The sequence below is a fragment of the Lithobates pipiens genome, unplaced genomic scaffold, assembly GCF_037356315.1.
Source record: "Lithobates pipiens isolate NorthernLeopardFrog02 unplaced genomic scaffold, aLitPip1_a1.2 Scaffold_8, whole genome shotgun sequence".
NCBI lineage: Eukaryota > Metazoa > Chordata > Amphibia > Anura > Ranidae > Lithobates > Lithobates pipiens.
The window spans coordinates 450,133,874-450,156,071 of NW_027507903.1; the positions used below are offsets into that span (position 1 = coordinate 450,133,874).

A 22,198-nucleotide genomic window follows, 5' to 3' on the forward strand; every position below is an offset into this window, starting at 1 on the left:
TTAAGAATGTTATTTTGGCCAAACCAAGTGAACACTTTCTTGTCCCACCTTTGTAAATCTTGTTTGATTTAGCCAAGGGGCCAAAATTCAATTCAGAAACTCATCTGAGGGCTTTAGGAATGTTAGTTCCAAGCTAACAAATGTGTGAGGGGGACCACTTAAGTGGCTAGTGTGCACCGTTTCGGTTGCGCATGTCTGCTTCCATTTTAATTGCCATAGCTGCAGACCTAGAGTAATTTATCTTAAAATTGGACAGAGACCCAAAGCAGTTGAATTCATCTAATAAGTTAGGGTGGGATGATAGCGGCGAAGTTACAAACATAATCAAATCAGCGGCATAGGCTGCTAATTTATGAGCGCCCAAGTTGGTTAGAGGCCCCAGATGTCAACACATGATCTAAGCACATTCATTTTTAAATAATTGGCAGCACACCTAAAACAATTAGCAATTGAACACATCCTTAACCCAAAAGTACAGTTCATGTGTGCTTTGTGGTGCACTGCAATACATGTGCATTGGCCTTGCATATAAAATTCATAGTACTGCAGCGCAATGTACTGGGATCATGCATTATTGTAAAAAGGCTCTTACAGTTATGCAGATAGGCGATAGCATCATTCATTAAATGACAGTAGAAAATATCTAAACATTTATTTTGATGAAATAAAGTTCACCCTTACATTATAATTAGTCATATTCCATATATTAAAATTATATTACAAGAAACTCTACTGTTAGCAGATTATCCATACAAAATCAAGTAGCTCACACATGAACTGTTAGTGTGCTAACTATATCAAGACAATATTAGTGTAAAAAACATTCTTCCACTTGGCTTAGGAGTTGTTTTGTTGGTTCCAGCTAAATTGTATCTTAAAAAAAGATGTAATTTGTCCTTTTGAAAATAATGATGCCATTGACAGACCTCCATTCTTCATTGCGGTTTTCTAACTGTATATTGTAGCTGATCAGATGGAATAACTAAGCATTGCATTGCAATCATATGGCCGCCTGCTCAGTCTTTATATAGTCAAAGTTGGACATTATGCTCCTTACAGTTTCTCAACAGGGGAATAGCCAATAGGACAACTTACATCAGTTTCAAAATGTTTAGCAAAAGGCAGGGGTGGTCACTTCAGAAACTGTAGTCCTTTATTACATATTGATGAAGTTATAATGATCTGATTCCTTGTTACTGAACTTGCGTTATATTAAATTGAGTTCAATATGATGGAAGATGAACAGAATTGCAGTTTGTTATAGCTGGAACCGGAATACATTTAATAAAATGAAAGGATTTGAAATGCCAATGTTTTGAAAACCTATCATATGTCCTTGTACATGGGCTTTCTTGAGCAGTATGTACAAAAAAAACTTTTACAACGCATTTGCAAAACTTTCAGCCAGCTTCAAGCAGATTTGTTGAAACCTTTAAAGCAGTGGTCATCAACCCTGTCCTCAGGGGCCACTAACAGGCCAGGTTTTATGTATTACCTTGGGGAGATGCAGACTAGAATATTGCAATCACTGAGCAGCAAATTATATCACTTGTGATATAGTTCAGTTATCTTACAAACCTGGCCTGTTAGTGGGCCCTGATGACAGGCCTAATGACCACTGCTTTAAAAGCACCCTTCAGCTGCAGTTTAGGAAGATTCAACAGATCTTCACAGGAGCCCTGATTGTCACTTTAAACAATCTGCTGGGAGGCTCGGTTCACATAGGTGCACTGTGCGAACTCGCCTGTGATTCGCCCCGCACTACAGAAAGTATTGCTGAACTTGCACTACAGAAATTATGGCTGAATTTTCATCGCATTTGGACCAAAGTTGTGCAGGACCCTTTTTTTTGACTGCACCAGATGCATGTCCAAATTTACAGTTCGCACTGTGACCTGGGGGTGTCATTAACTTTGTATTGGCACTCCCAACGGTTTGCATAAAGCAGTGTGAACTGCCTTGCGAGTCAGGTGCAATGTGGGAACCTGCAGTGGATTTGCAGCATTCCCACATCACACCTATATGAACCGAGCCAGAGGATTTAGTCTCAAGAAGACATCCATGACAATGAGTGGGTGTGCAGAGGCCCCACTGAAATGGTTTTGACAAGCAGCTGTGTGGTCTAGCGAGGAACTGGTTTGGGGGCAAGTGAATATGAAACTAGGAAGGAGGGCCATCAAGAAGTGCAATTTTAAAGCCTTTAACAAAGCTATTTGAAGCTTCCTGAAAACTCTGCAAATGCTTTAACTACAGATTAAGATCTTCTGACTTTAATGTCTTCATACTTTTTCACAGTCAGTGTATTAAAAACCAAGGAAGATAACCATGGTTACAGTGGCCAGGATTTTGGTGGTATGTATTAGCAGTTTAAATCTTTCCTTTTGACTAGTTTGCTTAATGCTACAATTTGTGAATTGAGTAATTTCCAAAAAAAAGCACCTAAAGCCTGAATTGAAATGAGAGCCAGAAAAACACTTTTCTTGTCCTGATGGTGGACCATCTTCCTAATTGTTTATTCTGATTTCTTGGTAGGCTCAGGAATGCTCTGAGTCAGAGGGGTGAAATTCAGCAGTAAGATATGTCTGTCATAGGCCTTGGTTTGCTTGAAAACTAGGTCTGTGCCATGTAGCCGGTCAAGTACTCCCAATACGCCATAACACTGGTTGAACCTGGATAATAAACATATTACATCAATATTACTAAATAGGCAACCATAAAATTTGGACTGCAGTGTATGGTTATTGTGATACATAGTTTCATATTGTTAATAAAATGCTTCCTACACTACACTGAATGTGACCAGGAATTGTCAGAAGCAAAGAAAAAGTAATTTCTGTAGCACTCTAAAGACAGTGGCTCATTCACAGCAATCCCTGCACAAGAGAAGATTAGCCTAATGTTGGTGCTGGATCACGTGGCATGTGTAGCTTAAAATTTAGGAAGAAGACTGATTTCAGAACAATTTTTGGATTGAAGGTAAATCAACTCAATTTGGAGGCTCTAAATAAATAATTGTCCCACACACAGACTTAGATTCTATACCGTCATTCTTTTCCTTTAAATGGTGTGCGCAGGTGCTCCCGTATCTTGGGGTTAAACTGACTTTAAACTGCGTTCTGCATTTCTTGCAATACTATAGAGCGGCACAGTTGGTCCAGTTATACCAAATTTTTGATCAAAGATATAGACCTGATTGGGTTCACATGGAGGCGCCGGCAAGCCCGATCATTCTCTTAGATCTCCTTATATGCCTTCCTGCAATGGAGCGTCGGGCAGTGCTGATCCCTTCTTTCTACACAGCATGCAAACTGTACCCCTTAAAATCTTTCCATTTGCCAGTGACCCCACTTTTCAACAATTGCCATTTCTCCCCAGGCCAACAGAGTACCCAATTCACCTGGTGGGTCAACAAAGGGCTTTACAAAATTGCTCACTTTATTGATCATAAGGGGATAAGACAGCTCAGCTACTTTAAGGAATCTTTAGGAATGCCCCCTATGGAGACATATCGTTTATGCCACTTCCTACGAATCTTAATGAGAGATGAGGTAGATATAATCACTAGGACCCTGTTTGAGAACAGATGTGTAAAAGGGCCAAAACCAGGGGATGCAATTACAGAGTTACATACCATGTTCAACAATCGGGGGAACAAGCCTTCCTACCAAACAACATGGGAAGTGGACCTAGGGGAGATAGTGGAGGAGGAGGTGTGGACGAAATGGTCGACCATGGTGCACAAAGGCATACTCAAAACCTCATTGGTGGAGGCAAATTACAAAGTGCTATTGCGCTTGTACCTTCTTCCTACACGGCTAGCGAAATTATACCCTGGTACGTCATCCCTATGCTTTCAGGGATGTGGACAGGAAGGAGATATGTACCATGTCTGGGGGTGTTGCCCGAAGGTCCGACGTTTCTGGATCAAGATGTTCAACCTGATCTACCTAGAGGGGCCAAAACGGGGTTGTTTAGTGATCTACTGGAGGAGATCTCCAGAAATCTGTAAACTCTCGTATTCTTCATTCTTTTAGCGGCTAAAATAACTATTGCATGCACATGGAAATAACCTGTAATCAACTTTGCTCTGGTGAAACACAAGATGTCGTGAATCATGATCAGGTAGGTAGCTAGGTAGCTACCTGGAAGCTTGCTGTAGTTTGTCCATCTGCTATACCTGCAAGTGCTGTCATTGCTGCCTTGGATCAAGGACCCTGGCTAAGTTATAGCCACAGGCTTCCTTAAGCTTGCTATCTAGTAAGCTTGTATTTTATACAGTGGAGGTACACTAGTCCATTGGTGCCTCTTGGTAAAGTTGTGGATTGACCTTTTACTAGGATGTCACTAGTCTGTTTATCTGATATCACAGACTTTTTTCACAGTATACTGTTTATTTTTCATCACATTCATTTGGTTATTATATTCACGATATTTTCACAATATTTCCCGTTATCATTGTATTAGGTATTTATGTTATTTAAGCACAGCTTTATTGTTCTTATTGTTTTTGGTGTTTATCTCATTTTCTAGCTGCAGCTTTTAGTTAGGGTTAGTGCAGTGTTCCATATATAGATATATTTGATAAAAAACTAAAGTAAAAAAATTACTTGCACACTATCGCAAATCCCTATGCACGTTTAAATAACTGGAGGTTTTCTAGTATCACTACACTAACTCACTTGACACGGCAGGTGAGCTTACACTTTAATAGCCACTGGAATAACTGGGTGTTTTTAGTTAGGCAGAGGGATTTGGGATAGTGCGCAGGTAACTTTTTACTTTGTTTTTTATTTTATGTATTGGGGCATAATTGCCCCCCAAGAGTAGTGGGAGTTTGAACACAGGGCTTAATATTGTATATTTCTATGCATTTAATACCCATTGTCAAGATCTATAAAGTGAAATATATATATATTGCGTTTCATAGTTGGCCCCCCTCCTTTCGTCCCTGTCCCCGCATATGCCCCACTATATATGAAAGCTGAAGATGCCATTGCTCAGCTGTGGCATGTCAACACCCCTGTCCTTTGCCTATTGCAGCTTAAGGGAGGGGGGCGGTTGGCGGGCAATGAAAACGAGGCTCAAGCACGCATGTTTTCCCCCTATTGCATCAGGTTCCTGAAACGGCTGCTCCCTTAAAGCCTATTTTCAGCTTTGCTGTCACTTTAAATAGTTTGTTTGGACCAAGCTGGCCCAAGCAAACTATTTCCTTCAATAAGAAATACAGCAGCTGTCAGCACTGTATAAACTGTAGGTAGCATTAGCTACCTACAATATACAGCCCTGTGTTCTGACAGCAGCATGGGGACTTACCATCCTGTTCCTGGAACAAAATCGAGTTCACAGGAAGCCTTGGTATTTTTATGAATGAATGCATGACTTCCTCTGGCTGAGGTGGAGAGATAGGTAGAGATCAAGATATCATCCACTCAAGGGGAAACTTTGTATTCGTGCATTAAAATCCAAACCTTTTAGTGAATGACTGAGCAGCGCTAAGCCCAACTTAATTTTGTTGCGGGAAGGGGGAAGTCCTTGTACGGTGGCTGGAACACAGCACTGTAGCATTAGCTATATACAGTTTGTACAGTGCTGATCCTCCATTTTCTTCTGGGGAGCAGCGAGTGTAAACCAAAATGTGTCCGTTTATACTCACCAACATCCAATCTGATCCACTAAAACAGACGGATAGGGATCTGCACCCCTTCCAAATAGCAGATAAGATCAGATGGCAGTGAGGTGTAAATGGACTGCCCATATAGGAGAGCGGGCTGTGTCTGTGTTCACTCTGCATAAGTGGACCGTACACGGACCAGCCATCTGCCTGCTCAGTGGGGGATCAGCGGACAGATCCCTCACTGAGCAAGCAGACTCCTAGCCAAGGACTCACATATACTTTAATCACGATCCCTGAATTACGTGCATAAGTATTCATCAAGTAACATGCACAGTTCAGGGGTCAGGATTAAATAACACACTTTTTCAGAGATCAGGCTTAACAGTTCAGAGATCAGGGCAGCCAGCTGCAGTTTGGAGCATCAGCACGGAAGCCGCCGGGTAGTGTAAATTTCCAGTACGCAGGCTTCAACTTGTACTGCAGGCCCCAATCCAGATTGGTGCTTGCAGCTGCAGTTGGAAATGGCACAGTGGGGCTGTCTGTGCGGGTGTGGCAGCATGACTTATTGTGCACTTGCAGGGCATCATAGCAAAGCCATTTGAGTTGCCGGAGGCTGCGCACTACAAACTTTACACTCAAGGACCAAATGTATTTCTAAATCCTGGGACGTCTGTTTTCCTGGAGACAGACTTCTCACCACAGGCCCTTCCCCTGGGAAATATGGATGAATTGTGAACTTACCCCCCTGACATTATCATTCAGGCAGGTTAATTTTCCCCCTGCTCTGTAATCTTTGGATAATTCCACCTAGTAGTCAAATAGAGAACCCCATCTTGAGTTCCCTACTCATTCTTCATTTTGTACTTCCTTCTGCATGATCCTGCTTACAGTATGTCAATTCATACCCTGCAGGTACCCTACCCTGTACATACCCTGTTCTTCCCTCTGGGATCGAGTCCCACCTTTTCTGTCTGAGCCCATTCTCCCATCGAGGTCAGGTTCTAGCAGGTCCTACAGCACCTGGAAGCCCGGTGCCCAACAAGCAACCTGCAGGCAGTATGCCGACCACAGGCCAGGGCTTTTTTTCAGCAGGAAATAGGGGGAACTCAGTTCCACCAACTCTTGCTCAGGTCTTCTGCTCCCTGCTCACCACTATGACTTGGTAACACTGAAGTCCAGCTTCTGCGTTTACAAGTGATAATACAGGTTCAGTGCAGTCATGGGCAGGAGAGGGTGCCTGGTAGGCTGCACCCTCTGTGGTCTCCATTTTTTCCCTGGTGACCAGTTGTTGATGATTCTACTGCATGATCTCCCTTGCAAGTGACTATAGTATAGTATGCTGGGAGGTACTACAGTCGGATAGGTGTTTCAGCTTAATATTGCAACAAAGGTAAGACATGCGACAGATGGTGGAGCTTTTAAGAAGGGGGGAGAAGATGAGGGCAGTGAAGGGAGGGGGTTGTATGCAAAGAAAAGAGCTACTATTTGATGCCCTCTGGCAGGTATTTGTGTGTGGCGGACATGGTTGAATTCCTGCACCTATCTTCTGAGAAACAAAGCCCTGCCATAGGCCCTCTACATGTGGCCTGCTAGCTATTGGGCACTAGTCAGAAAGCAGAGTGTCAGCTGGGTGGTGGAACACTCTCTACCAGCTGGCAGAGTTGCTGTTAGCTCATAATGAGCGTACATAAATGCAGCTGGTGGGGTGCGGTTTAGGTTCAATTTACACACAAGAATGAAAACTCTGTCTGCTTAACATACTTGAGGTGATGGAAGTCATGGAATTCTGGAGATGGCAGGAAGGGGAGGTGGTAGCCGCAGTGAGAGATAGTAGTGGTTATCAGCGCAAGACAGAACCACAACATAATTGTTGCTACATGGGAGCCCATCAGCATCGGTCCAACCATGGAAGGCAACATGTTGGAAAGCTGCAATAAGAAGAGCATATGAAGATTAAATGTCTAAAAAAGTATACATGGTACACATCTGCTTTTTGGGTTGTCTCTGCCAATTACTGAGTTACGAACATAGGGGAAGTATTTACTTTCTCCAATAGCGCTAGAAACGAACACCAATTCAGCCTACAAGTCCACTCTAATCTTCTGTATCAATACATAATACATAAGCTCAAATGCTTCATTCTGCATCATTAGGCAACCAGCTATTAGATAAAATCTGCAATAGGGGAAATTAGTAGGCCTACATTGCTAATCTCCTTCTGAAAATGTTAGTTGCCTGGCTGCCAATGGCTTTAATACTCTCTTGTATGTTTATTTATTTTTTCATTTTTTTTCAGGTTTGGACAGAGTATGGAATAATTAGACTTTCTTTGGAGTATTTATTGTTTACGTGAAGTGAAAGGATGAGGAAGGCAGCTATGGCAATTGTTCCAAATACTGTTTTTATTTAGCACAATAAAAAATTAATTAATTGACAGCAAATGTGTTTTGGAGGTTAGACAAGAATCCGTCTTCATCAGGGCTTAGATTTTTTGCAGGAAGGGTCTGGAGTAATAGTTTAATTCTGTGTTAAAATTCTTAGTAAAACACAACTATAAGCTCACTAGGTCGAACTGTATGGTAGTTTAGACAATTCAACGGAGCAAGCTCCTAATGCCACGTACACATGACCAGGCTTTTTGACAGCAAAGGTCAGACGGAACAAATCCGTCGGACAATTTGATCGTGTGTGGGCTCCATCAGATCTTTGCTTGCCAAAAATCTGATGGACTTTAGAAATAGAACCCAGTTCCTAGCGGGAAACCTGTTCGTCTGTATGCTGGTCCGACGGACCAAATACGACATAAGGGCAGCTACAGCACCTGCCCGCGAGAATGTTTCCAGCGTGATCCTATCTGCTGCAGGGTACTGTACATCTTGCACTCGCTGCAATAGGAAAAACACATTTTCCTACTGCAGCGAGTGCAAGAGAGAGACAACAATGTCCCTTTTAGGTGTCTGGTATGGATTTTAAGGGGAAGCCCCTATGCCGAAAAAACGGCGTGGGGGTCCCCCCGAAATCCATGCCAGACCCTTATCCGAGCACGCAGCCTGGCCGGTCAGGAAAGATGGTGGGGTCCCTTGTGCCTATATAAGTTGTTGCACACCGTGTCCACAGCATTACAGTGGGAGAGAGTGTCGTGTCAACATCGGAAGAAGAAGATGAAGACGAAGAAGAAGGAGAAAACCAGGCCACCGCTAGCAAAAGAGCTGCAAAACAGCAGAGGATAGCGGAGAAGCGGTTGGAGAGAGGGAGAAGAACCGGAAAGTGTGGAGAAGTCAGAAGAGACCCCCAGAGCTGCCTAATAAACAACTTTAAAAACCTGTCTAGTGTGTTTTTTTATTTACTTTCTTTCCCCCAGGTGAATGGGTAGGGGTACGATGTACTCCATACTTATTCACATAGGGTGGGGGGCCAGGATCTGGGGGCATTCTTATTAAAGGGAGCTCCCGGATTTCGATAAGCCCCCCGCCCACAGACCATGACAACCAAAGGCCAGGGTTGTCGGGAAGAGGTCCTTGTCCTCATCAACATGGGGACAAGGTGCTTTCCGGGCTGCGTGCTCGGATAAGGGTCTGGTATGGACCTTGGGGGAACCTCCACAACATTTTTTCCGCATAGGGGGTTCCCTTTAAAATCCATACCAGGCTCGCAAGGTGTCAATCTCACCAATAAAAGCAGAAAAATTTACTTCCTTTTCTAGTCCCGTCGTAACTCATCACGTTCAAAATGAATGGACTTTAGGCTGGATTCACACCTATGCAGTTTTAGTGCTTTTTGCATTTTGCAGATTTGCACTACAGTCCATTTAACATGGTTTTCTATGGAACATGTTCTGTAGTGCAAATCGGCAAAATACAAAAAGCACTAAAACTACATAGGTGTGAATCCAGCCTTAGTCTGTGTGTGAGCAAGTCCGTTCATTTGGAAGTCCACCGGAACTCCGTAAGTTCGGAAAGTCCGTCGGAACTCCACCAGAATTCCGACGGGAAGTCCGTCGGACCTAGTCTGCTGGAAAGTCTGGTCGTGTGTACAGGGCATAACAAATGGACAGGAACAGTCAGGTACATTTAAAAAGGCAGAGGCTGATTTAGCCTCAGGGTTTCACTTTAATTACTTAGGAATGAAGGGTCACTTTACTTTACAGTGACATTTAATTACAAAGCGTGCGCACAGGGTTCAGGAGGCACGTCTCCAGACCTAAACCCTATTGAGCATCTGTGAGGCATGCTCAACAAATGGAAGGTGGAGGAGCGCAAGGTCTCTAACATCCACCAGCTATGTGATGTCCTCATCGAGGTGCGGAAGAGGACGCCAGTGGCAACCTGTGAAGCTACTGTGTGTATAATATATTTATTAATTAGACACACACACAAACACAGTATCTCACAAAAGCGAGTTCACCCCTTACATTTTTGAAAATATTTTATTATATCTTTTCATGTGACAACACTGAAGAAATTACACTTTGCTCAAAATAAATCAACACACGGCCATTGTGTTCAGTGTTGTCACATGAAAAGATATGATATTTTCAAAAATTTGAGGAGTGTACTCACTTTTGTGAGATACTGTGTGTGTATATGTGTATATGCCACGTTTCCCCCGAAAAATAAGACCTACCCTGAAAGTAAGCCCTACTGTCATTTTCAGAGAAGGCTTCAATATATGCCCTACCCCGAAAATAAGCCCCAGTTTGGAAGGGTTGTGTTGTGTGGTCTACACTGTGTATGTTTCTGTGGTGAATACCTTGGTTGCGGTGCTGCTCAGCTGATCCTTGCTGCTCTCCTCCTGTTCTGTCAGCGGGGGATCTTGGCCCCCCTCCCTCTGTAGTGCTCGGAGTAGGAAAAGACCATTCAGGTAGTACATGGAAGCGCCGAGCGGCGCTCAGCTGATTCCACGCTGCTCTCTGTCTGCCAGCAGGGGATCTCAGGACCCCCTCCCTCTGTAGTGCTCAGAGCATGGAAGACCGATTAGGTGGGTCACGGAAGCATCGAGGAAGGTTATGTAGGAAGGTATGGTGCACACTTTACATTGTATAGGGGCTGTAATACAGTATAACTTATTTTCGGGGAAACAGTATATATTTTTTTAAATATAATGTGTGTGTGTATATATATATATATATATATATATATATATATATATATATATATATATATATATATATATATATATATATATATATACATACATACATATACACACACACACACACACACACACATATACATATATATACACACACACATATACATATACACACACACACGCGCATGTGTGCTTCAGCTTTGAGGTGCACTCTAATGAGTGGCTATGCACACCTACTTTATTGTTTTTGATTGTAGTTATTAAACTGTCACTTTTTTCGGTTATAGTCTTCTACTTACAATGTGTTCCAGAGGATGAGCATAGAGTGACACCACTCCTACGGGGGCTGTCCACTCGTGGTGCTGTTTATGAACATGCTTGTATATGCTTGGGTGATGGAACAGCCTGCACAAGACAAAAATGTATCACAATATAATGCACAAATATTTTTTAAAATGTGTTCTCTAATATTTAGAGATTGCGCACATGAATATCAAGCTTTGAACAGAGTGGGAAAGAAACAGAATCGCTCTCTGGCTTTTTTTTTTGCATCCTCATTGAGGGTATATCCTCTAACTTCTTGTCAGGACAGGAAGCAATGTGCACTTTCTCCATTGAGAAGACAATGAAAACACTGAGGACTGCAACAACACACTTTTTTCCAGTAAAAGGCGCAAGGGATAGTACCAATTTCAGTTTGTTACTGTCTGTATTTTCTGTCCCAGTGACAATGGCAGGCAGCCCTCATTTCTTATCTTGCAGTCCTAGGACTAGAAATGAGGAGACATTTCTCTGACAGACAGCAATAAAAACTTAATCAAATATTTGTTCCTACCAAGTGTATCCAAAATATATTGCTTACATGTTTTGCAGGTTTCAGGGCTGTCATCCTGATCTTGGCTTCACAATGTAAGCAGTCCCTAAACATAACAGGAGTTTTGACTCTTCGGGCCTAACTGGATGCATGCTTGTTCCATGTTAGTGTCTGAGAAAGAGTAAAGCCGGGATCAGGATAGCAGCCCTGGCGCTTGCAGATTAAAAACCAAGTCATTAATGGGAAGCAGGGAAACATACAGCAATAGAATCACAGCAGAGAGGGAAAATGTTAGAACTGAGAAGCAAATTGGCAAAAAAAAAAAAAAGGGTGTTCAAGGATAACCTCTTAGTACATCTATTCCAACCAAACACACATATGTAATGTATATAAAAAAATCATCTTTATTACAAAACATGTATTAAAAGTATACCAATGATGAGGAGTACACTCCCATCATACATTATATCAAATCATACAGCCAATAGTCAGATGGATAGAAGAGTATCCAACACGTTTCATGGCCATAGCCGCCTCCTCATGGCTTCAAGGTCTCTTCATCTGACCCAATGCCAAAATAAATCATCATGCATGTATAGACTATGGGGAGGAAAACATGGAAATAACAGCAAAGATGATGCTCAGCACAAATGGGGTAACCCAGAGGGGAGATGGAGACAGCTGCCACCATCCACATACAATTCCCTCTGAGCAAAAAGACAGTCACAAGAGGCAAGTGTCACTCAATGTATATGGCGGTACAGACAGGTAATTCCAGGCAAAACAACATCAAAAATAGCCAGCATGACACAGCCATATCATCCTTTCATTAAGACTTTTCCTAGGGGGCCGCTAAGCACACCAAGCTCGATGGTACCTTAGCACACAAGGTGAGTGTGGTCTTCAGGAGGCTAAGGGACCTTCTGGTTTGGTGTGCTTGGCGGAGGATGGTGGCAGCTGTCTCCAGCCTCCCCTATGGGTTACTCCATTCATGCTGAGTGTCATCTTTGTTATTCCCATTTTTGAGTCCCCATAGTCTATACGGACATGATAATTTATTTTGGCATTGTGTCAGATGAACAGACCTTAAAGCCCTGAGGAAGCAGCTGTGGCTGCGAAATATGTTAGCTACTCTCCTATACATCTAACTATTGTCTGTATGATTTCATGTAATTATGATTGGAGTGTACTCCCCATTGTCTGTATACCTTTAATATATGTTTTGGAATAAAGATTTTCTTTTTTTTTTTTTTATACAGTATGTTTTCTTGTTTGGAATAGATGTACTGAGAGGTTATCCTTGAACATCCATTTTTCTACCAATTTGCTTCTGAATATATTTCACTAGGGTGATAACCTCTAGGTACAAGGTTGGATTAACCATTACCAACTCTTCAGGGTGCCTCTCTCACAAATCATTTCACCATTTGTACAAAACGTTAGACCTGTTTACAAGTTTTTGTTGCTAATTGTATCCCCTATTGGGGAGATTTCTTGAATTTCTGTTACATCAAAAAGACAGGAATGCAAAAAACTACTCAGGTTCTAACTTTATTTCACTCTGTTAATACTGCAGACTGCGTTTTTCTTACCTACCTGTGTGAATAGTAGAAAAGGATTTCTTCGACAAGTGCAAAGACTGAGAGCTCTAGGAGAACCCAATGGAATGTTGGCAGTTCTGTGCCACATGGATTTCCCCGCCACTGCATGAATGGGTACATGAGAAGGACCATGGGGCATGAAAGGAAGACTTGGTTGAAGAACACAACTTTCACTGCATGCATTAGCTTTCCAGGTTCCACCTAGGGACAGGAAGTACAAAACACAGTTACACCACACCAAGAACAAAACCAACAGCATTTGCTCATCACTAATCATACCAAATTCTCCCCTTTTTTTTTTTTTAAACATCACTAAACAATAATGCACTATACAATGACACAATCACAAGGACAGGACCTCCGTTTGCAGTTTTGCAGCCAGTCAGAAGTGAATTTTGCCATTTTACTTCCAGATGGGTTTGATTTACAGTATACTTGACCTGACCTTAAATGAGTCTAAGCTAAGGTAAGAACAGTACTGAACATCAGGAAAGGGGTGAAAATCAACAATTCTCAGAAGTTGATGCCCCATAAGAGCCAAACCAGCTCCACAGGGATGCAAGTATTGAAGTATCCCGAAAGTGAACAAGTTCTAAAATCTTTCTAAGGCACCCTACACACAGATGGGATCTCCAGCTGACTTAGAGCAGAATGGGATAGATGTCATGTTTGTGATATCCGTACCCATTCAGTTTTTTTCTTGTGCATTTACAAACCTGAACTTTATGGACAAATGTTGGATATATGGACATTCTGATGAAAACAGACTTGCGTCCATTTACATCAGCCTAATGCCAATTCATCTTGTTCAGGTACAGAAAACTAACAGGCCGACCTGCTTGTACCACCTATGTGAAAGGGGCTTACGGCAAGCTTATTAACAACGTGCTAGCACCTTGTGGAGCCTACAGGTAGCTATGATCAAATAAAACTCTGTGAAACTGGTTTGGATCCTAGGCCCAGGCTGTACAGTTCACTTTGACTTCTGCCCAGGTCAAGGTAAAGTGTATGTAAAGCCAATTGGAAGATTTCCCTTCAACTTCTGTTTTTCTTAAAACTCAGAAATGTTGCATTTCGTATTACTTTGTGTACTAGCGACAACAGTCTCAAAGACAAAAACAAAAGGGTGTATCTCCTCAGCAGGAACACAAATACCAATAAAAACCTGATTGGGATTCCAATCCTTACTATTCTATCCAAAACGTATGCACCATCCCACCAGAGTGCAACTCTCAGCCCCAGCCTGCAACCCAAGCACCCTTCTTTGATTAGAATCATTTTAGGCCTAGCTATGAAACCCCTTAGGAGTGTCTTTAGAAGCATACACCTGCATTCCGTTATATTTTAACACCTTGTGCTTTCTCCTATGCTCACACATCAATCAAGTAAGGATACATTTCTTGTGAACTATGATATAAAAGGCCACTTACATTGTCACTGGCACATGCTTCTCTTTTTTTTTTTTTTTTTTTTATTCTTTATTTTCAGGTTTTTCCAAATGTACAGGCATAGACCATTCCACATAATAATAAATACAACACCATTTCTTTAAAGATAATCTACCTTATCCCTCCCTCCCCTCCCCCCTCACTCGGTCCCCCCCTTTGCTAGCACTCAAACAGCTTTAGATAACCTTCAGTTTTTCCGAATTGTATCCAAAGTCGCCATTTATACTGATATCTCCCTTCTGAGTTATCCAGTTTATACATTGTCTCCTCAATGTTTCGTATCCTTTCTAATCTTTCTACCCACTCCTTCATCGAGGGGGGGTCGTATTTCCTCCAGCTTCGCGGGATCAGTGCCTTAGCAGAATTCAATAAGCCCGGGACCAGGGATTGCCCATACTCTCTCTCACTTTTTTCAGAGTCATGGAATAAGCAAACCCATGGGTCTCTTCTAATCTCTTCCCCAGTTATTTCAAGGATAGCTTTTATAATCTTCTCCCAAAATAACTGTATCTTAGGGCACTCCCACCATATGTGGGCGAAGGAGCCCACTACTGAACAGCCTCTCCAGCATAATGGGGAGGTCTCTCTGCAGATTTTATTTCCTTGCTGTGGGGTTATATACCATCTTGTTAAAAGTTTATATGACATCTCTCTAGTTTGAAGGTCTTTGGCAACCGAGTACGTTCGTCTAATTATCCTGTTTCTATGCAGGTCGTTATCCAGCGGTCCCAATTCACTTTCCCATTTTTCTATATAGGGGGGGAATTTTTGTTCTTCTACTTCCCCTAAGATTTCATATATTTTTGAGATCCTTTTTACCAAGCATTGGGGATTCCCTATCCACTTCTCCAGAGGTCTAAGTTGCTCCTGTCCTCGTAGTGGTTGTGGTAAAGACTGAGTAAAATGATATAGTTGTAAGTATCTCCACCTATCTAAGGGCTTGTGGCCCCACTTTCCTATAATTTCCTCATATGTGCATACCCTATTCCCTTCCATAACCTCTTGTAATTTAATTTTATCTTTCTTAGCCCATCTACTATAGTATATATATTCCTCTTGACCTGGTGGAAAAGTTTTAGTGTCTAATAGTGGCCTAAATGGTGAATTGTGCTCCCACTTATTTCTCTTATTTATTATATCCCATTTTCGTAGTACCCCTTTTGTCAATAAACTTGTGTTAATCCCTAATTCTCTATGTTTTGCAGGTATCCATATTATCTCCCCTAGCTCCCTTCTACTTAACTTAATTTCTAATTCCACCCAATCCTTCCCTTTTTTGTTGTGTGTCCAGTCTGTGATTCGTGAAATTACTATAGCCTCGTGATACCTTTTAAAATCGGGCATTGCTAATCCTCCTCTGTCTTTAGTTCTTGTCAAAGTATTAAGGGCCACCCTCGCCATTTTTTTTTTCCATATAAATCTTTTGATCATCATATTTAATTTATTTAAATATCCCTGTGGTAATAGAATGGGGACCATTTGACAAATGTAAGTAAACATTGGTAGAATGAACATTTTTACTGTGTTTATTCTCCCTATCCAAGATAAAGCTTTATATTGGGTCTTATCTAAATACTGTTTGATTTTGTTAAGTAGGGGGATATAGTTAGCCTCAAACAAGTCTTCTCTCCCTGCCGTAAGCTTTATACCCAAATAGGTCAACTCCCTCCCACACCATCTAAAGGGGTATTTGATTTGCAGGGTTCTTTGCTCTTCTACTGGTATATTTAAGTTTAGAATTTCAGATTTAGTTGCATTAACCCTAAAGTTGGAGACTTTTCCGTATTTTTTTTATTTCTTCCATAATCGCCGGTATAGAGGTCCCCGGGCTAGAGACATAGAGCAAAAGATCATCTGCAAAAGCAGCAACCCGATACTCCCTCCCTTCGGCCCATATTCCGTGGATGTTTTGGTTCTTTCTAATAGCCGTCAGGAGAGGTTCTAGAGCCAGAACAAATAATATTGGGGAGAGCGGGCAACCCTGTCTTGTCCCGTTGCACAGTTCAAGGGGGCAGGACAGGGCCCCGTTTATTCTTATTTTAGCTTTAGGCTTGGTATACAAAGCTTCAATCCACCCTCTCATCCTCACTCCTAATCCATATCGCTCCAGCACTTCGAATAAGAACCCCCAGCTAACCCTGTCAAATGCCTTTTCAGCATCTATAGACATGAGTATCGTGGGGGTCTTCTGTCTTATGGATTCCTGGCTTAGCATGATAGTCTTTAATGCGTTATCCCGCCCTTCTCTCCCTTGGATAAATCCAACCTGATCCTGCTGTACCCACTCTGGCACGTAAGGTCTTAATCGTTCAGAGATAATTTTTGCAAAAAGTTTAATATCTGAGTTTAGCAAGGAAATTGGTCTGTAGCTTTCCACTGCAAGTGGGTCCTTTGCCTCTTTCAAGATCAAGACCACATGTGCCAGTAATGTCTCTTCTCGAAATTTTTCATCTCTCCCCACTGCGTTGAAATACTCGCATAATTTTGGAACTAGCTGTTTTTGGAATTCCTTGTAGTATGAGATCGGGAAACCATCTGGCCCGGGGCATCCTCCCTTAGCTGTATTTTTGATAGCCCATTCAACTTCCAGCTTTGATATCGGGGCTTCTAATGCTTCCATTTCTATTTGTTTAGCCCTGGGGATCTCTATCCCTTTCAAATAGTCCTTTATTGCATCTCGGCCTCTGTTCTCTGAGCTATCCTGTTGGATATTGTATAGGGCCCTATAGTATGTAAAAAACGTATTTTCAATATCCTCCGGCATATTTTGTATGTCCCCTACCTCATTTCTTACCCTCGGGATAAAAGTTCTACTTTTCTTATCCTTCACTCTCCTGGCCAGCCATTTACCGGCTTTGTTTCCCCATTGATACCTCTCTGTTCCCAAAATATAATAAGCGGCCATCCTGTCCTGCTCTAAGTAGTCTTCTAGTTCTCTTTTTTTTATTACTAAGTCCTGAGTGTCATAGAGTCCCCTTGGTCTACTACCCATCTCCAGTCTCTGGATTTCTTCATACAGTAGGGTTTTCCTCCTTTCTCTCTCTCTCTTTTTCCCCACTCCGATCCCTATAAAAACCCCTCTCATTACCACTTTGTGCGTTTCCCACAATATGGGGCTGGAGATACCAGGTGTATCATTTAATCTAAAAAATTGTTCCATCTCCCTCTCCACCCTACTTACAGAGTCCTTATCCTGTAACAGAGATTCATTCAATCTCCAAATTCCCCTCGGTCCATGATCTTCCCCTATCTCCAACTTAATCATAACTGGCGCATGGTCTGACACAGTTCTGATTTTTATTTCCGCCTTCTTTAGTGCTTTCAGGAATGGGTGTTCCAGGAAAATATAATCTATTCGAGAGAAGGAACCATGGACCGAGGAGAAGCATGTGTAGTCCCTATCCTTTGGGTGAAGTATTCTCCAGGTATCCTGTAGCTGATATAGAGCCAAAGCCCTTAAAAACTTTTTCTGCTTATGTACCGATGTCCTGGGACCTCCCGTTGAGGTATCAATTTTTGGGTTTATACACCAGTTAAAATCTCCAGCAAGGATTAATTTCCCCTCTTTGAAATCCTCTATTTTGTTCAATGTTTTCCTTAGAAAAACTTCCACATTCTCATTTGGGGCATAAATATTTACGATTGTGCATTTAAGGTTAAACAGCATTCCCTTTAAGCACAGGTATCGTCCCTCCGGGTCCACCAGTCGCTCCTCTAGATTAAACCTCATTGTTTTACTAAAACCTATTGCAACCCCTCTGGAGTATGAGGATGGGGAATCCCCATAAATCCATAACGGGAACTCATTCGAATTCATTCTGACCCCAGAGGTGCAGGTTATATGCGTCTCCTGGAGACATACTATATTTGCTTCCATGTGCTGCAACTCATCGTTTATTCTGTATCTTTTCCTTTTTGTGTTTAAGCCCCTTACATTATAAGTAATAACATTAACTATCCCCATACCTCTCTTCTAGTGAGGGTTTCCCCTCTTTTGTTGGAGCGTCTAGTGAACCCGTTGGAGACCGTACCTGCTGCCCCTATAGGGGGACCGAGTGAGAGCCCATAAAAAAACCCCACATAGCCAAAACCTCCCTCCCACCCCCCACCCCCCCCCTGTCCTATAACAAAACGTCCCGTAGGACTGGGTAGGACTCCCCTTTTCTTGTTAAACCTATGGGGCTGGAAGGCCAATAACAGTGGTCTCCTCTCCCCCATAGTATCCCTGGGGTTCACCCCCATGTCCGTCCGAGACCCCCTAACCCCCTCCCTCTCCTCCCCCCCTCCTCTCCTATTGGCCCCACTTCCTAACTCGTCTCAGCTTCAAATAATTGGATTCTTTCGTCTCCAATCACTCGGTCTGTCCTGTCTCTTATTTCTTTGAGTCATACTCCCTGCTCCTTCTAGATCCTCTTCACTATCCCATTCTATCTGTGGGGTAGGGTGTATTCCTAACTGTTCGCAGAATTCTCGGAGATCCTCCGGGAAACGTAGAACCGCAGATCGTCCGTCTTTTTTCCCTATGAGACATGCCGGAAATCCCCATTGATATGGGATATCGGCTGCTCTCAGTAGTTCCGTTAGTGGTTTCAGTCTTCTCCTTCTTCCAAGCGTCTCTCCTGCTAAGTCGGAATAGATCTGCAGTTCCACGTCCCCGTAGGTCACCCCTGGCTGTGTTCTAATTTTCCTCATTACCTGCATTTTTTCTGCTACGTGATGAAATCTTGCTATGACATCTCGGGGGGTTTCTGATCTAATTCCAAAAGGTCGTGTCATCCTGTGTATTCTATCTAACTTTAATGGGGCTGTGACTTCTCTGTCTAATAGGGGGTTAAAGATCTGTTGAGCTATCTCTCCAAGGGTAGATGCGCTATTTGTCTCAGGGAGACCTTTTATTCGTAGGTTCTTTCTTCTGCTTCTATTCTCCTGATCTTCTAATTTATATCTAATTATTCTATTTCCCCTACGGAGGGCTGTTACCTGTTCTAGGATTCCATCTATTCTATGTTCCTGGGCCTCTATTTTGTTTTCCACCTCCTCTACTCTCCCCAAGACCAGGCCTATATCCTCTCTTATAGTTGCGATGTCTGCCCTTAAAGAGATCTCCATCCTCATGAACATCTCTGAGAGCATCTCCCTAATCTGTGGGGACTGGGAGGTTTCTCCGTGACTGTCCAGACTCCTTTCTCCTGCCCTCAGATGTTCTGACCCCTCACTTCCTTGAACTTCATTCTGGCTAATATCGCCGCTTTGTGAGTTTGCACTATTTTTTTTTTCAGTTGGCTTAATACCCGGGGTTTTTGTCCCTCTGCTATCTTCTCCCTTCTGTCTACTTGGGCCCGAGCGGAGCAGTTTTTCCATCCTGGGGCTACCAGCCTCTTCACCTGCCCTTATACTGGTGTTGGCGGCCATATATTTTTGGATTCCGACTGGGCTTGCGGCAGGGGTTGTTTGTTTATTTGTCTTGCCTGCTTTCCCTCTCATCCTAGCAGAGCTATCAAAGCTTCACTCCCTTCCCCCTATATCAAGATATCAATATAAATCTTTACAACCGCTTTATATAGCTCTCCTTCAAAAGACCCCCCTAACCCAAAAGCATCAACCACTGTGTTATTACATTCGTTTGACTGGTGATCAATACCAATTAGGTCTCCTCCACCAAAATGTCCACAAAAAAAAAAAAAAAAAGGAAAGAACACAGGGAGGAGGGGGGCCTATCGCTCGATAACCGATAAGCCCTCTATCCTGATGTCTCAGGCGTTTGTTCAGTTCCAAATGACCACCAAAAAAAAGGTTTTTTCTTTTCTTTCTTACAAGGCGGCCGTTTGGAAAACAAGATTTTTTAACTGTTCCGCTACTTCCACTTCCACTTTTCTGTATTGGGCAGCCGCTATTAATTAGCAGGGACTATTGGATATGTCCATATCATGCATTCTCGAGACCATAAAATATGTTTCCCAGACAACCTCCAAAAAAGAACTCAGGGGGGTATGAATCCTCTTGTCAACAGCAGGGCCTATTAAAGCTGCATTTAAATTCCTCCAGCAGCTGTTGTTCCTAGCATACCGGCTTTCCCCCTGTAGATTTTATATTGCTGGTTGTATACATACGCAACTGTCCCTTTAAGCCAGGGGGGGAGGGGTTAACAGAGAAAACCCTCTTTGGATATCGATACCTTTTCCTTTTCTCTCCCCAGGTAGCAATACAATTAAGAGCCAGTTCAAACAATCATTCCATGTGAAATTCTGTCAGAGCAAATTTTTTTTTTCCTTAGACAGAGAAAGAGAGGCAATGGGGTAGGCTCCAGTTTACCTAGGGGTATATCCCCTTATCTAGTATAGTGTCTATATCCTTGCCTCTCACCAGTCCAGCAGAAACTCCAACAGAAACTCTCCCGCATCCCCGTCCCACTGCTTGTCTTACCGCTCTGCCGCGTGTCTGTGGGAACTTGTGACAGCCTCTCCCTGTGCTCCGATATAGTCTAGCAGGGATCCACTCCTCCCTTCAGGGTAAACCGTCCAGGACCCGTCCCGTCATATATCGGCGTCTTACGATGCTCCGCCGCTGTGCTCCTGGGCAGCCGTTCCAGTAGCGTGGGCTGCAGCTGAGTCTGTAGCTGGGTTTTGGCAGATCCGTCTCTCGTTCCCTGGGGCCGCCAAGACCGGAGGATCAACCCGAATCAGTGTAGCGTCTCGGGAGCATGAGCGTGCGGTTCAGGCTATGGGGCTGTGGAGAGGTGCGTGGCGGGGGAGGTAGAGCGGACATGCTTCTCTAAGGATCCATTTGAAGCATTGCTAAACATAAAGCCAAGGAAGTGGGCCAAGACATGTTTACTTTAAAGGTAACCTGTCAGCAACAAATACGGGAGCTACTGCTGCTGACTCGTTTTTAGGGTGCAAACTATTGTTTTACTGCAATACATTAACAATTGCCACATTAACAAAAACATTTCCACCTCAGGCTGTGGCCTGTGCTCTGTTCATGCAAAACCGTACACACATCCAGTAAAACCTACCGGATCATTCTTTCCTGGCTGGATTCTGTAGCGGGTAAAGATGCTTGGTTTTCCAGTCAGGTCAATCATCATTAGTACAGCATTGTACATCCAGAATGACAAGCTGGGGATCGCCATTGCTCCTGCAGGTCAGGCAAAGTGTCACATCACGACCAATGTCAGTATTTTATGAAGCAAATATTATACACACATACATATATAATATATATATATTTTATACTAATACTATACTATACTAATTTTATTTCCAGGCGCTTCCTCTTGTCAGCATTGATGGATAAAGTGACTCACAAGACCCCAGGACCAGCCCTCTTCATAGCTTAAAAGGTTTTACTCTCCCTACGTGGTATTCTTTTTTTCTTTCCCAAGACCTAGGGACAGCAAGAACCCTACAGAAGAAGCTCCCTTTCCACCTAGGCTATACCTTCCACAAGTAGTGAAGAGTTATCCCTAAACAGGTGTTATCCAGCACACGCTCGGTGTCAGGGTGAGACTTTACAACATAATTGTGCTTTGTATTGCTTTCTGCAGCACTAACTAGGCTCCCCTACCAGCCTACTCCTTTCTCCAATGCTCAATATGGAATCTGATGTCACTTTCAGTCCTGGCTTGTCT

At 42.8% G+C, this 22,198-nt stretch overlaps 1 protein-coding gene across 2 annotated transcripts in view; it reads right to left on the reverse strand.

Moving 5' to 3' along the window:
- Positions 1–637: 637 nt before the first annotated feature.
- Positions 638–22,198, reverse strand: part of FAXDC2 (fatty acid hydroxylase domain containing 2) — an 88,605-nt gene continuing 67,044 nt past the window's right edge. For both annotated transcript variants that reach the window (XM_077468380.1, XM_077468379.1), the window contains exons 5-9: positions 21,584–21,705; positions 13,116–13,321; positions 11,005–11,110; positions 7,376–7,542; positions 638–2,669 (exon numbers count right to left, since the gene is read on the reverse strand). In XM_077468380.1, coding sequence (XP_077324506.1) covers positions 2,513–2,669; positions 7,376–7,542; positions 11,005–11,110; positions 13,116–13,321; positions 21,584–21,705 — 758 coding nt within the window. In that variant the 3' untranslated portion in view covers positions 638–2,512. The remainder of the gene's footprint in view (positions 2,670–7,375; positions 7,543–11,004; positions 11,111–13,115; positions 13,322–21,583; positions 21,706–22,198) is intronic.